At 40.8% G+C, this 14578-nt stretch overlaps 1 protein-coding gene across 1 annotated transcript in view; it reads left to right on the forward strand.

Annotated features, from left to right (window-relative positions):
- Nucleotides 1–14578, forward strand: part of OMA1 (OMA1 zinc metallopeptidase) — a 76779-nt gene that overhangs the window by 43717 nt on the left and 18484 nt on the right. Inside the window, exon 9 of the mRNA XM_051999577.1 lies at nt 8435–8584. Coding sequence (XP_051855537.1) covers nt 8435–8584 — 150 coding nt within the window. The remainder of the gene's footprint in view (nt 1–8434; nt 8585–14578) is intronic.

Consider the following 14578-nt stretch of genomic DNA (forward strand, 5'->3'; position numbering starts at 1 on the left):
GGGAAGAGATAATGGATTTTAGTTTGGATCTGGGGGAGGGGAGGTGTCTGTGGGACATCTGGTTTGAAATGTCCAGTAGGGAGCTGGTGATGGATGACCAGTCTCAAGAGACAGACAGGAAATGAATCCGATAAATATTTATTCGACTATTTTCTGTACATCTGGGAGTTCTCTGCATAGAAATGATCATTGAACCTATAGGAGTGGATGAAATTCTTTCTCTTCTTCCTCCTCTCCTCCTCCTCCTCCTCCTCCTCCTTTTCCTTCTCCTCCTCGTCCTTTTCTTCCTCCTCCTTCTCTTCCCTCCTTCCCCTCCCCACTTAAATAGCACCTACTATGTGTCAGACACTGTGTTAAATATTTTTACAATAATTATCTCGTTAGATCCTTCCAACAACCCTGGGAGGTTGGTGCTTTTACTATCCTTATTTTACAGATAAAGAAGCTGAGGCAGAAAGATATGAAGTGACTTGGCCAAGATCACACAGGGAGTGAATGTCTGAGGCTGGATTTGAACTCAGGTCGTTTGGATTTTGGCACTGATTTTCAGTGGAGCTGATTTTCAGCTCTTCAGGCACTGCGACAACAGCTCTAGTCATCTGATCTCTACCTGGCCCCTAGCCCCTGATGGCTCTGGAGGAGAAAATGAGGCTTGTGACTGTGTCTAGCCCTCCCTCACTAAAATCTAACCTTACTCATAGCCATTTTCGAGAACGGAGGGCAAAGAATAATGTCAGCAGCCAAAAGCTGAGAGAGAGAGAGAGAGAGAGAGAGAGAAAGAGAGAAAGAAGAGAAGAGAAGAGAAGAGAAGAGAAGAGAAGAGAAGAGAGAGAGAGAGAGAGACAGGGAGAGGAAGAGGGAGAGGAAGAGGGAGAGGGAGGGGAAGAAGGAGGAGGAGGAAGAGGAGGAGGAGGAGGAGAAGGAGGAAGAGAGTATGAATGAGAGAAGGAAAATAAAAAAGAAACAGGAAAAAAAGGGCTGATGATCCGTCAAGAGCCAGACAAGTATGGAATTGTATCATTCTTCTATTTGATTTCTCTTAAAATAAGGGTCATGGGTTACATTAGCATAAATATTCGCTTATGCAGACTCACATTTTATAGCACAGTGACCCTGGGAAGTGGGTGGGCAATTACCAGCATTCCCATTTTACAGGGGAGGAAGCAATGTCTCAAGCAGACTGAGTCACCTCTCCAGTAAGCTCAAGACCCCATCTGAGGACTCTCTGCCCCATGCTCTCTCCACTGTTTCATGCTGCCTCTTGCCTCTCCAAATTTGGATTTTATTTTGTAGATGATCTGTCACTCATTCCTGAGGATAACAATCCCTCTCCAAGGTTGTGCACATCTTGCGCAAATAATCCAATACATGATGAACTCTCAAGTTACTCCATCCAATCAATATGAACTTTAGCATGACCCAGCAAATAAAACAAGTGTTACTTCTCTTATTCTCCCCATGTCCCTCCCCACCCCCCCCCCCCCCCCAAAAAAAAAAAAAAAAAAAAAAGAATCCAGGTTATGGAACTTGTGGAGAATCCATACGTTCCCCTTATCTGTTGTAGTTTGTAAGGAATATTTTCAAATGTGCCTACAGGGTTGTTAGTTACAGCCCAAATGGTGCTGCCCCAAGGAGGGTCCGTATGTGCCCGTGGCCTTGAGAAGGAGTCGTGCCCAGGGTCTGTTCTGACTGGGCCGTGGCCGACAAGCCTTGTGGTTTGGGATTAATGTTGTCCAGTAGAGGCCCTTGTGTATTTATTGAGGGAAAGCGGGTGCTTGTCCGGAACAATTATTCCTCTTTCCTCTGAGGATCGCCTTTCTTTTGATGATTGATTTTTATGAGTGGACACCAACTCTTATGCATATAACATATGTTTTATTTTATTTTATTTTTTATTAAAGCTTTTTATTTTCAAAACATATGCACGGATAATTTTTCAACACTGACCATTACCTAGCTTTGTGTTCCAAATTTTCTCCTCCTTCCCCCCACCCCCTCCCCTAGATGACAAGCAATCCAATATATGTAAACATATTTATACAGTTATCTTGCTATACATGAAAGACCAGATCAAAAAGGAAAGAAAATGAGTAAGAAAACAAAATGCAAAAAAAAACAACAAAGAGTGAGAATGTTAATGACGTATATTTTATTTTATTTTATTTTTAAAAAATTTTTATTTAATAATTACTTTATATTGACAGAATCCATGCCAGGGTAATTTTTTTTTTACAACATTATCCCTTGCACTCATTTCTGTTCCAATTTTTCCCCTCCTTCTCCCATCCCCTCCCCCAGATGGCAGGTAGAGCAATACATGTTAAATATGTTAAAGTATAAGTTAAATACAATATGTATATACATGTCCAAACAGTTATTTTGCTGTACAAAAGGACTTTGAAATAGTGTACAATTAAATAGCTCTCATTATTTTGTTATTATAGCTTTTTATTTACAAATTATATGCATGGGTAATTTTTCAGCATCGACGGTTGCAAATCCTTTTGTTCCAATTTTTCCCCTCCTTCTCCCATCCCCTCCCCCAGATGGCAGGTAGAGCAATACATGTTAAATATGTTAAAGTATAAGTTAAATACAATATGTATATACATGTCCAAACAGTTATTTTGCTGTACAAAAGGACTTTGAAATAGTGTACAATTAAATAGCTCTCATTATTTTGTTATTATAGCTTTTTATTTACAAATTATATGCATGGGTAATTTTTCAGCATCGACGGTTGCAAATCCTTTTGTTCCAATTTTTCCCCTCCTTCTCCCATCCCCTCCCCCAGATGGCAGGTAGAGCAATACATGTTAAATATGTTAAAGTATAAGTTAAATACAATATGTATATACATGTCCAAACAGTTATTTTGCTGTACAAAAGGACTTTGAAATAGTGTACAATTAAATAGCTCTCATTATTTTGTTATTATAGCTTTTTATTTACAAATTATATGCATGGGTAATTTTTCAGCATCGACGGTTGCAAATCCTTTTGTTCCAATTTTTCCCCTCCTTCTCCCATCCCCTCCCCCAGATGGCAGGTAGAGCAATACATGTTAAATATGTTAAAGTATAAGTTAAATACAATATGTATATACATGTCCAAACAGTTATTTTGCTGTACAAAAGGACTTTGAAATAGTGTACAATTAAATAGCTCTCATTATTTTGTTATTATAGCTTTTTATTTACAAATTATATGCATGGGTAATTTTTCAGCATCGACGGTTGCAAATCCTTTTGTTCCAATTTTTCCCCTCCTTCTCCCATCCCCTCCCCCAGATGGCAGGTAGAGCAATACATGTTAAATATGTTAAAGTATAAGTTAAATACAATATGTATATACATGTCCAAACAGTTATTTTGCTGTACAAAAGGACTTTGAAATAGTGTACAATTAAATAGCTCTCATTATTTTGTTATTATAGCTTTTTATTTACAAATTATATGCATGGGTAATTTTTCAGCATCGACGGTTGCAAATCCTTTTGTTCCAATTTTTCCCCTCCTTCTCCCATCCCCTCCCCCAGATGGCAGGTAGAGCAATAATATTCCATAACGTTCATATACCACAATTTACCCAGCCATTCTCCAATTGATGGGCATCCATTCATTTTCCAGTTTCTGGCCACTACAAACAGGGCTGCCACAAACATTTTGGCACATACAGGTCCCTTTCCCTTCTTTAGTATCTCTTTGGGGTATAAGCCCAGTAGAAACACTGCTGGATCAAAGGGGATGCACAGTGTGATAACTTTTTGGGCATAATTCCAGATTGCTCTCCAGAATGGTTGGATTCGTTCACAACTCCACCAACAATACATTAGTGTCCCAGTTTTCCCGCATCCCCTCCAACATTCATCATTATTTTTTCCTGTCATCTTAGCCAATCTGACAGGTGTGTAGTGGTATCTCAGAGATGACGTATATTTTAAAAAATAAATGCAGATGCCCTTGAAGCATTGTTTTTAAACCACTTGGAAAGTGATCTTATATAATTACTGTCCAGATTGAAAAGTCCCTTATGTGCCCCTGATATTCTGCCCTGCGCCCGTGAACTTGTGCTCCCGGTGGCCACATGCCTTGGCAGAGAAGCTTCCCCCCACTGGTGGCAGAGGAAGGAGGTGCTCGGCCCGCTTCGTGTCACACAGGGTCAGCCCTCGGCTCTGCTTGTTGGAGGCAGGCTGAGAGCTCCCCGGGAGGCACGGGGGAATCAGAGGCCTGTGGGCGCGGGCTCCTGTGCTCATCCCTAACCTGGGCCTTCGGCCTCCATCATGGCTCCCACCTCCTCTGAGCAGATGCTGTCAGTGAGTGGAGCATCCCTGTCCTGGGGAGCCCGGGACCCCACTGCCAGGGCTGCTCTCTCCGCTGACCAAGGCCGCGGCCCCGGCGCAGGCTTGCTTCCTTCGTGCTTGTCCGAGCTGGCAGACACAGCCTCGGGGAGCCAGTGTCCCCACTTGCCACCTGCCGTCCTCCAGGCGGTTTGGGATGGGCTCCCCGGGCCTCAGAGAAGTGAAGCAGCTAGTTCAGGGCCACCCACTTAGCGTGGAGGAAATCGGGGAGCCGGCCCAGGGCTGAGGAAGTGAGGGTCAGACTGGGGCTCGCGAGCTTCCCACAGCGTCTGGGCCGGGAGCACCAGCTGGAGGCCTCCTCTAACGGCCTTCAGAGCCTTCCCTCCGTCTGAGGTAGAAAACCTGGCGCTGCTTCTGCTCCTTCCAGGCTGTAAAACTGTGAAGACAGCACCATCTAGTGAGGAGAGGAGGGAAGTGGAGGACAGGTTCAGGAATCCACCGGAGCCCCGGAGACGGTCCAGGCCTTCCCCACTGTGTCCCCATTCTAGAGAGGGAAAACCGAGGCTCTCAGGCCCTGACTCGCTCCTGGTTCCAGCTTGCTTGTCACACCGGAGCCGGCTTGGGAAATCAGTCCTGATGCAGCAGGAAACCCAAAGAGGGAAGACCGAGAGGGGCTTGTCAGGAGAGCATTTTAGTGATGAATAGTTGTAGATTCCCTGGTGACGGAGTCATGTTCTACAGCTCCAGGTGATTCATAACATCAGCTGGGGACTGGTCGGGGATCCGGGGAAATGAGATGGTCCCATGGACGTCTTTGGATTTAGCTGCCGGATGATCTAGATCAATCACACGTTAAATCTAAGGTTCTTTGTGTCCTCTTGAAATCTCCTTGTATCAATTGGGGATTCTATCCCTAGTGCGTAGCACGGTGCCTGGCACTTTGTGGGCACCTAAGAGATGTTATTGGCTCGGATAGGTATTGCCGTGATAGTGAATGCGATGGTTAACCAGCAAGGCGGGTTTTAAAACTAATATGGCACGAATTACAAACCCCCTAGTGTGGGTTCTTTGCGTCCCTTCCAGACTGGGTGCAAATAGAATTTTGATTCTAGAATTAGATCTGATAGATCTCAACTTTTAAGTTAAAAGAACAGCATCAACTAACGTTGATTGTGATTTGCAAATAGATATGATTATTTGTCAGTAGCTCTCATTATTTTGTTATTATAGCTTTTTATTTACAAATTATATGCATGGGTAATTTTTCAGCATCGACGGTTGCAAATCCTTTTGTTCCAATTTTTCCCCTCCTTCTCCCATCCCCTCCCCCAGATGGCAGGTAGAGCAATACATGTTAAATATGTTAAAGTATAAGTTAAATACAATATGTATATACATGTCCAAACAGTTATTTTGCTGTACAAAAGGACTTTGAAATAGTGTACAATTAAATAGCTCTCATTATTAATGCTGCAGTTGCCCCCAAAAAGTTGTCACGTGACTAGCCAGAAATAGATGACCCAGCCAAGAGTGGACACCTAGAAGTGTCCGGCGGAAGGGCTGATCAGGTAAACTAGAAATTGCAAAAATGATATAAAACAAATAATGAGGCTTCCGATGGGGGTGGAGAAAGTGGGCTGTCTCTGAACAGGAATAAAACTCAGGTGTACCAATGTCCCAGCACTTTTTCTTTTTGGATTTCCTGCCTGCATTGGAATATTCCACCTTGGGTGGAATTTCCCCTCCTCGGGTGCATTAGCTTGGGGCGACACCTGCGGGGAACAGACCCAAGAGAGCTTCCCGGCTCAGGCCTTTCCTCACTTCAGCTGCCTAATGAGCTTCTGCCACCGTGTGTGAGACTCTGGCCATCAGCGTCCTCCCTGGTGAAAGAACTGGGGGGGGGGAGGGGAGGGATGGCGTAGGTTGTACCTCAGGCCTTTTTGAGATCTGGAGGCTGAAGTGAAGGGCAGGCTTTGTGCTTTCGCTGGAGCTGGTAAAGGTAAAACCACAGAAAGGTTGCCAGAGCCTCTGACGGGGGCAAGTATCTGCTACGTGGCTTCTGGGGGCCACCTGGGGGGAGGATGGGCAGAAGCCGTCCTCGGGAAGCAGGGGCAGCTTCCCTTTTTGGATTTCTCTGGCTGTAGCCTGTGCTTGTCTGGAGTAGCTATGCGTGTGACTTCCGGAGCCCTCTCTCACTCTCCTCAGGTATTGTGCGCTGCTGCTCTTAGACGACTGGCTTCAAGCCTGATAATGCTAGTCATAGCCCCCTGGATTCTGAATTTGTCAGACAAACTGCAGAGTATTCTAGGCCCCAGGTATAATCCAGGTTGACTTAAATTGGATCCTGCTTATCCCATCCACGTCATCATCATTTGCGACAAGACCAGGTGGCCCACTGGTTCGGGACTGTGCTTGTCGGCCAGGGTGAGTGCCCCGAAAAGGAAAAGGCCTCCTCATGTAGAGGTCATCGTGGGAGCATTTTGGCCCCCAGCTTAAAGAGGGAAATTGGTTCTCATTCTTCCTCCCCTCTTATGATTTCCACACTTGTTGGTGGAGACTTTCTCCTACTTGCACCTCACATCCTCCAATTCCTATTTAGAAAAGTGAATTGAACTGGTGGCAAGCAGCCACTTCATTTTAAAAATGACTATTTTCGTATCTAATCCAGGCCATTTTTATTTTTTATAAATGGAGAGAATAAATATAAGTGACATATTCATTTTCAAAATTTCACCTTCCTTTAGTGTGTCTTTGTAATTAGTTTTGCAAAGTATAGAGATACAAGGATACCTCCATCTTAATTTTCAAACAGATGTCTCAGTTCCTTTTGGAATCTTAGTGTGTTGGGATGATTAATTTGTTCCTCTGATGTACTCTGCATACCAAGTATTACTTTAAAGATTGTCTTCAGCTGTGTTTGTTAGAGATTGAAACAGTGACATAATTTAGTTGTTCTTTGATTAACTCTTTGTGTGCTGAGCAAGACATGAACGATATAGTGACGTCCTTTTGGGATATTCCAGACAAACTTGATCCACCCAGGAGCCTCATGAACTGCCCGGGGTTACTTACTGATTATCCTGGTTTTTTCCCAGGCATTTTTAAAAACATAGTATTGTGCTGTCCTAGGGAATAGGAGATTATAATCTAGTCACTTATTTTCATGCCATCTTTTGGTTTCATGAAAACTTTTGGAAGCAGCATTTTACACTTTTGTACCAGTGGTGTTTTAGTGACTTTTCTTGGGTTGTGGAAAAGGGGGTGAGCTGGATTTGAAGGAACAAATCTGGTTATTTTTTGCATTTTAGCTGCATATAAAATAGGCTTTGTTCCCAGCAGTAGCTTAATTGTAGTTGATGAAGGAAATTAGTTGGCATTTTCTTTACTTGGGTCACAAACAGACATTGGAGATCTTGTCATTTAAATCGAAAGTAGGATGTTGTGCTGCGCTTAGTTCTAAATCCTTTCCTCCTTTAGGTTTTGAATGTTTTCGTACACGATGCTTTGGTAGTGCAGAGTCAGGAGCAGCGGCAGCTTTCAGTGGGGTGACTTTTCTTCAGCTTTGTCACTATTACAGGATTTGTATTTCTGGCCAGTGCTGGGATCATTTCGAACTTAGATTTCTTAGAATAAAGGAAAAAGTTTTAGATACAAAATGTTGTAACTTCTTTATTACAATATTTACTAAGGACATTTTCATATGGATAAGGTTATGCTGATATTCTAGTCATTTAAAAATATGACTTTTAGAGCCATTCACTTCACGTTTCATGGTCATCTAAAGTTAGATGGGACCCTAGAGACATCTCCAGTCCAGTTTCCTCCTTTTGCAAAGGAGAAGGGAGGTAACTATAGATGCAAGGCCACCTGGGTAGCCAACAGCAGAGATAATATTGGAACTTAGCTTTTCTGCCTCCCAGGCCATCACTTTCTCCTGTACACTGTGCATGTCAGCAGAGCTTATATTCTGACGATGTGCGTGCAGTGATACTACTATAAATAATGTAGTTTTTTTCCCTTCCCCTACCTTATATATGTACATTTTCTCCTGTAATGTATTTTGTGTATTTTTTTTCCCTGATGTATCATTAGAGAGTTAACCTAATTTCCTGGTCTTCTACATTTAACTTGCAGGCTTGTGTGGATGTCAGAGCGAGCGCAGTGTTTTGGCAACAGTTGGAGTTTGCAGATAAGATTTTGGGGGACCCTAAGTTACCAGAATGGCTGTCAACACATCCCTCTCATGAGAACCGAGCTGAGCACTTGGACCGACTTATACCTCAGGTGAGTAGAGAAGCTTTTAAGCCAGAAATTTCTCTTCTCATGTTGTTTACAGTTAATTCTGTTATCTGGCATGTCCTGGGATGAGGAAAAATCTACTTTTGTCGCCGACTCTCTTCTATGATGTTTCTTATGATTCAGAAGTTGAATCTCTGAGGTCATATTAAGAATAGTAAATGGTTAAAAAAAAAAAAAACTTCTCAGCTTCTCATTTTCTCAGGGTGAGATCTGTGATGCTGTAACCACAAATTAGCTTTGTTCCTGTTGAATACACTTTTTGAAATAATCACTAAGAATATTAAAAAAAATGATGGATCCACTGAATGGAAATTTATTTATTCAGTCTTCAGTTTGTGCTCTATGTAACAGGCAAATTGTATGACACCTTTGAAAACTTTAGGGTGGTGGAATTTTCCAATCATCAGAGATTTTATTTTATGGAAATCTGCAGCATCTACACATGCAAGAACAAACAGTCTTCATTTATTCTGCTAAAACACTGGGGAACTTGATTTCCTAGTGCTTGCCTGGTCAGGTATAACTAAAATAGGCCTGTATTTTTAACTTGGTCACATTATTCCATGTATAGATAGCACTAAGAATTGTTGCCTGAATGTATAAAGTCAAATTTATATGAATACAAGTCATTCCCCAATTGATAAATGGTCAAAGGATATGAATGGGCAGTTTTCAGATGAAGAAATTAGAGTTATCTTCAGTCATATGAAAAAATGCTCCAAATCACTATTGACTAGAGAAATGTAAATGGAAACAACTCTGAGGCACCATCTCATACCTATCAGATCGGCTAATATGACAGAAAAGGAAAATGACAAATGTTGGAGAAGATGTGGGACATTGGAACACTGATGATCACTGTGAGTCGTGAACTGATCCAACAATTCTGGAGAGCAATTTCAAACTATGACCAAAGGCCTAATATCACACCATGCCTTTTGATACAGTGATACTACTCCTGAGGGTGTTTCCCAAAGAGATCATAAAAAAGAGAAATGAATCCACATGTACAAGAATATTTATAGCAGCTTTTTTTGTGGTGACAGAGAATTGGAAATTGAGTGGATATTCATCAATTGGAGAACGGCTGAACAAACTCTCTTATGAATGTAATGGAATACTGTTGTTCTATTAGAAATGATGCGCAGGTGGATTTCAGAAAAACCTGGACTTACAAGAACTGATGGTGAATGAAGCAAGCAGAACCAGGAAAACATTATACACAGTAACAGCAGTATTGGGTGGATGATCAGCTTTATAGACTTGGCTGTTCTCAGTTCAGAGACAATTCCAAAAGACTCATGATGGAAAATGTTATCCACATTCAGAGAAGCAACTATAGAATCTGAATTTAATTTGGAAATGTTTAATAGGATAAATAAAAGCATAATATAATATAGGAAATGTTCATTTGTAGAGTGTTAAAGCTGGAGTCTGGAAGATTCATCTTCTGAGCTCATCTGACTTTTGAGACTTTCTAGCTGGAGGACTATGGGGAAGTCATTTCATCCTGTTTGCCTCAGTTTCCTCATTTGTAAAGTGAGCTGGAGAGGGAAATGGTGAAGTAGTCTTGTATCTTTGCCAAGAAAACCCCAAATGAGCTCATGAAGGATTGAACGTGACTGAAACTATGGAACAACGATAAAAGTCAATATGTGAACTACAGATATATTTCTGTTTGGGTTTGACATCACTGACCTATCTTATATCTCTCTGATCAACTAACAAGAGTAATTTATTATAATTCAGGTCAACTATCTATCAATTCCCTACCAGTGTAGTTATATACTATACTTAGTTTAAAAAAAGAATCAAAGTTATTTCATAATGTTCTAGTATTTTTTTTTCCTTGTGATAAATATACTTAGTTAAGCAAAACAAATCTACTCCTTTGCCATATCCTAAAGTGTATAAGTGGGGAGTATGCTTCATCACTGTTTTTTGGGAATCATGCTTGATCATTTAATTGATCAGAATTATTAAGGTCAAGTGAGATAATGTATGTAACATTCATGGTCAACCTTAAAACCTAGATAAATGTTAGCAATTATTATTGCTATGTCTCGACAGTATTGTTATGTTAAATTGTTCTCTTGGTTTTGCTCATTCGACTTTACATCAGTTCATAGAAAAAATTGTAGGGTTCTCTGAAACTATTCCTTTTGTCCTTTATTTTTTATAGCATAATCATTTCTATTGCATTCATATCCCCTAGTTTGTTCAGCCATTCATCAGTTGATGGGTGTCCCCTTAGTTTTCAGTTCTTTAATGTTACATAAAGAACAATTATAATTATTTTTGTCTGTATGAGGATATCTTTAGGGAATAGGCCTGGTAATAGTGTCATTGAGTCAAAGAGTTTTCAGTAATGTCTTTTTGAAGATAGTTTCAAATTGTTTTCGAGAATGGCTAGACCAATTCACAACTGCACCAGCACTTCACCACCATGCTTGTCTTAAACAGATTTGTTTTGATTTGCTTTCTTCTAATTATTTGTGATTTGTACTGTTTTTATATGACAGTTGCTCTCTTGGATTTCTTTCTTTGAGATATTTGGATATTTTGACCATTTAGTTATTGGGCAATAACTGACATATTTTTATATTTGAATAATTTCCGTATATATCTTGGTTATTGTACTTAATTGGAGAAATTCGTTGGAAAGATTTTTCCCTCAATTAACTTAAAATCTTCTAATTTTAATTGTATTGATTTTATTTGTACAAAACCTTTTCAACTTTATGTAATCAGAATTTTTCCTTTTCTTTTTTAAGATCATCTCTATTCTTTGTCTGGTCATGAACTCATATCCCATCCATAGTTGGTAAATGTATTTTTCTAACTTTTTTTGAATAGTAATTCTTTCCAATTACATATAAAAACAATTTTTAACATTAGCTTTTTTTTTTTTTAATTCTGAGTTCCAAATTCTCTTCCTTCCTTCTCTTTCTATACTCCACCCCTGATGGTAATGTTTTATATAGGCTATACATAATACAGTTATCAATATATGTTTCTATTTTGGTCATGTGGTGAAAGAAAATAGGCACCTTCCCCTTCCCCTCAAACCAAAAAACAAATTCCATGTACAAATAAATAATAAGTGAATAATACATAATATATTAATTAAAATAATAACAATATAATAAATAATAATAAATAAAGTGAAAAATAATGTTTTTATCTCCATTCAGCCTCAGTTCTTTCTCTGGAGATAGATAGCATTTTTATTCATGAGTCTTTTAGAATTATCTTGCATCATTCTATTGCTCAGAATAGCTAATTTTTCCCAGTTCTTCATCATACAATATTGTATTCATTGTGCACAGTGATCTGGTTCTGCTCATTTCACTTTGTATGAGTTCATGTAAATCTTTCCAGGTTTTCCAGAAATCAGCCTGCTGCTTGTTGTTGTTATTATTATTATATATTTTTTTTTTTTGCTGAGGCATTTGGGGTTAAGTGACTTGCCCAGGGTCACACAACTAGGAAGTGTTAAGTGTCTGAGACCAGATCTGAACTCAGGTCCTCCTGACTTCAGGGGTGGTGCTCTACCCACCTAATTGCCCCATATTTCTTATAGCACCATAGCATTCCATCACATTCATATGCCACAACTTGTTCAGCTATTTCCTAATTGATGGGCATCTCTTCCATTTCTAACTTTTTGCCACCACAAAAATAAGAGTTGCTGTAAATAATTTTCAAAAAATATATATAATTTTTTGATTTATTCAGGCTACCCACCCATAGAACCATAGTGCTCTCCAGAATTGCTGGAATCAGTTTACAACTCCATCAACAATGCATTAGCGTCCCAGTTTTCCCACACACCCTTCAGATTTAGTCATTTTCCTTTTCTGTCATCAGGTGATGTGATAAGTGTGAGGTGGGTTCTCAGAGTTGCTTGAATGTGCATTTCTCTCATCCGTGGTGATTCAGAGCATTTTTTCATTGACTACAGAGAGCTTCGATTTCTTGGTCTGAAAGTTGAGTTTGACTCTCCCTTATTGGAGAACGGCTCCTTTTCTTATAAATGGGACTCAGTTCTCTGTGTATTTCCTTTGTCAGGAACCTTGCAATAAAGGAAATGCCTTTACGCTTTTCTTGTTTCTTGGATTGATGATGTTGCTTCCTAAGGCTTGCCATGAAGAAGCCACACTCACTGCCAGGAGCTGTTGAAATTCCCCGGGAATCAGACTTGAGCTGGGGCTTTCAGATGCCGTATCCCTTTGTTGGGATGGGGGTGAGGGTGGGGGATGGGAGCACAGCCCTTCTTCTTCTACTCCACTGTCGTATCTGCCAGCTTTCTTCAGTTGGGGATCTGGGCCAGCTGGACCCCACATCTTGAACTTAGCACGGGCAGGTATCCGCTCTCTTATTAGCTCCCGATTTGTTGGTTGTGGTAATGTTTATTACCCATTTTTGCTAACTCCTTCCCAGTCCAAAGATTGTTTTTTTTGACAGAGAAAGCGGACAAAGCGAAGAGTTGAGCACATTTGTCTTCTCTCTGTTGCTATTATCCCATTTCTCTCTGTGTTTCCAGATTTTATTTTTGAGGGTTTCCCTCCCCTCTCCTCCCTTCTTCCCCCTTACTTCTCCACCCTTTCCTCCTCCTCTGAGAGAACCGGGCCAGCTTCCACCTTTCCTGCCTCCCACCTCTTGGGGGGGAGCAGATACATCTGGACCTGGCTTGTCATCCACTGGGCAGCGGAGGGTGCTCCTCACACTGCCGAGCTGCCAGCAGAGGACGCTTTGGAGGGCCGGGGCTCAGGCTTTGGGCAGGGCTGGTTTGCCAGCCTCCCAGTGAGAATCAGCACCTTCTCTGCCCTGGCTTCGCAGCCCCAGAATGTCCCTCAGAGCATCCTCTGCTCAGTCCACCCAGTCCCTCATCTCCTCTGCTCCCCTCCCTCCTCTCTCCCATCCCTCAGGGCTTCTTAGGCAGAGCTGACCCTGTTTGTAGTGGCTAGAAACTGGAAAATGAATGGATGCCCATCAATTGGAGAATGGCTGGGTAAATTGTGGTATATGAATGTTATGGAATATTATTGTTCTGTAAGAAATGACCAGCAGGATGAATACAGAGAGGCTTGGAGAGACCTACATGAACTGATGCTAAGTGAAATGAGCAGAACCAGGAGATCATTATACACTTCGACAACGATATTGTATGAGGACATATTTTGATGGAAGTGGATTTCTTTGACAAAGAGACCTGAGTTTCAATTGATAAATGACGGACAAAAGCAGCTACACCCAAAGAAAGAACACTGGGAAACGAATGTGAACTATCTGCATTTTTGTTTCTCTTCCCGGATTATTTATACCTTCTGAATCCAATTCTCCCTACGCAACAAGAGAACTGTTCGGTTCTGCAAACATATATTGTATCTAGGATATACTGCAACATATCCAACATATAAAGGACTGCTTGCCATCTAGGGGAGGGGGTGGAGGGAGGGAGGGGGAAAAAAATCGGAACAGAAATGAGTGTAAATATAATGTAATTATTAAATAAAAAAATTTAAAAAAAAAAATTAAAAAAAAAAAAAATAGAATTATCTTGCATCATTCTATTGCTCAGAATAGCTAATTTTTCCCAGTTCTTCATCATACAATATTGTATTCATTGTGCACAGTGATCTGGTTCTGCTCATTTCACTTTGTATGAGTTCATGTAAATCTTTCCAGGTTTTCCAGAAATCAGCCTGCTGCTTGTTGTTGTTATTATTATTATATTTTTTTTTTTTGCTGAGGCATTTGGGGTTAAGTGACTTGCCCAGGGTCACACAACTAGGAAGTGTTAAGTGTCTGAGACCAGATCTGAACTCAGGTCCTCCTGACTTCAGGGGTGGTGCTCTACCCACCTAATTGCCCCATATTTCTTATAGCACCATAGCATTCCATCACATTCATATGCCACAACTTGTTCAGCTATTTCCTAATTGATGGGCATCTCCTCCATTTCTAACTTTTTGC

Source organism: Antechinus flavipes, chromosome 4, assembly GCF_016432865.1.
Source record: "Antechinus flavipes isolate AdamAnt ecotype Samford, QLD, Australia chromosome 4, AdamAnt_v2, whole genome shotgun sequence".
In the NCBI taxonomy this organism is placed as follows: domain Eukaryota; kingdom Metazoa; phylum Chordata; class Mammalia; order Dasyuromorphia; family Dasyuridae; genus Antechinus; species Antechinus flavipes.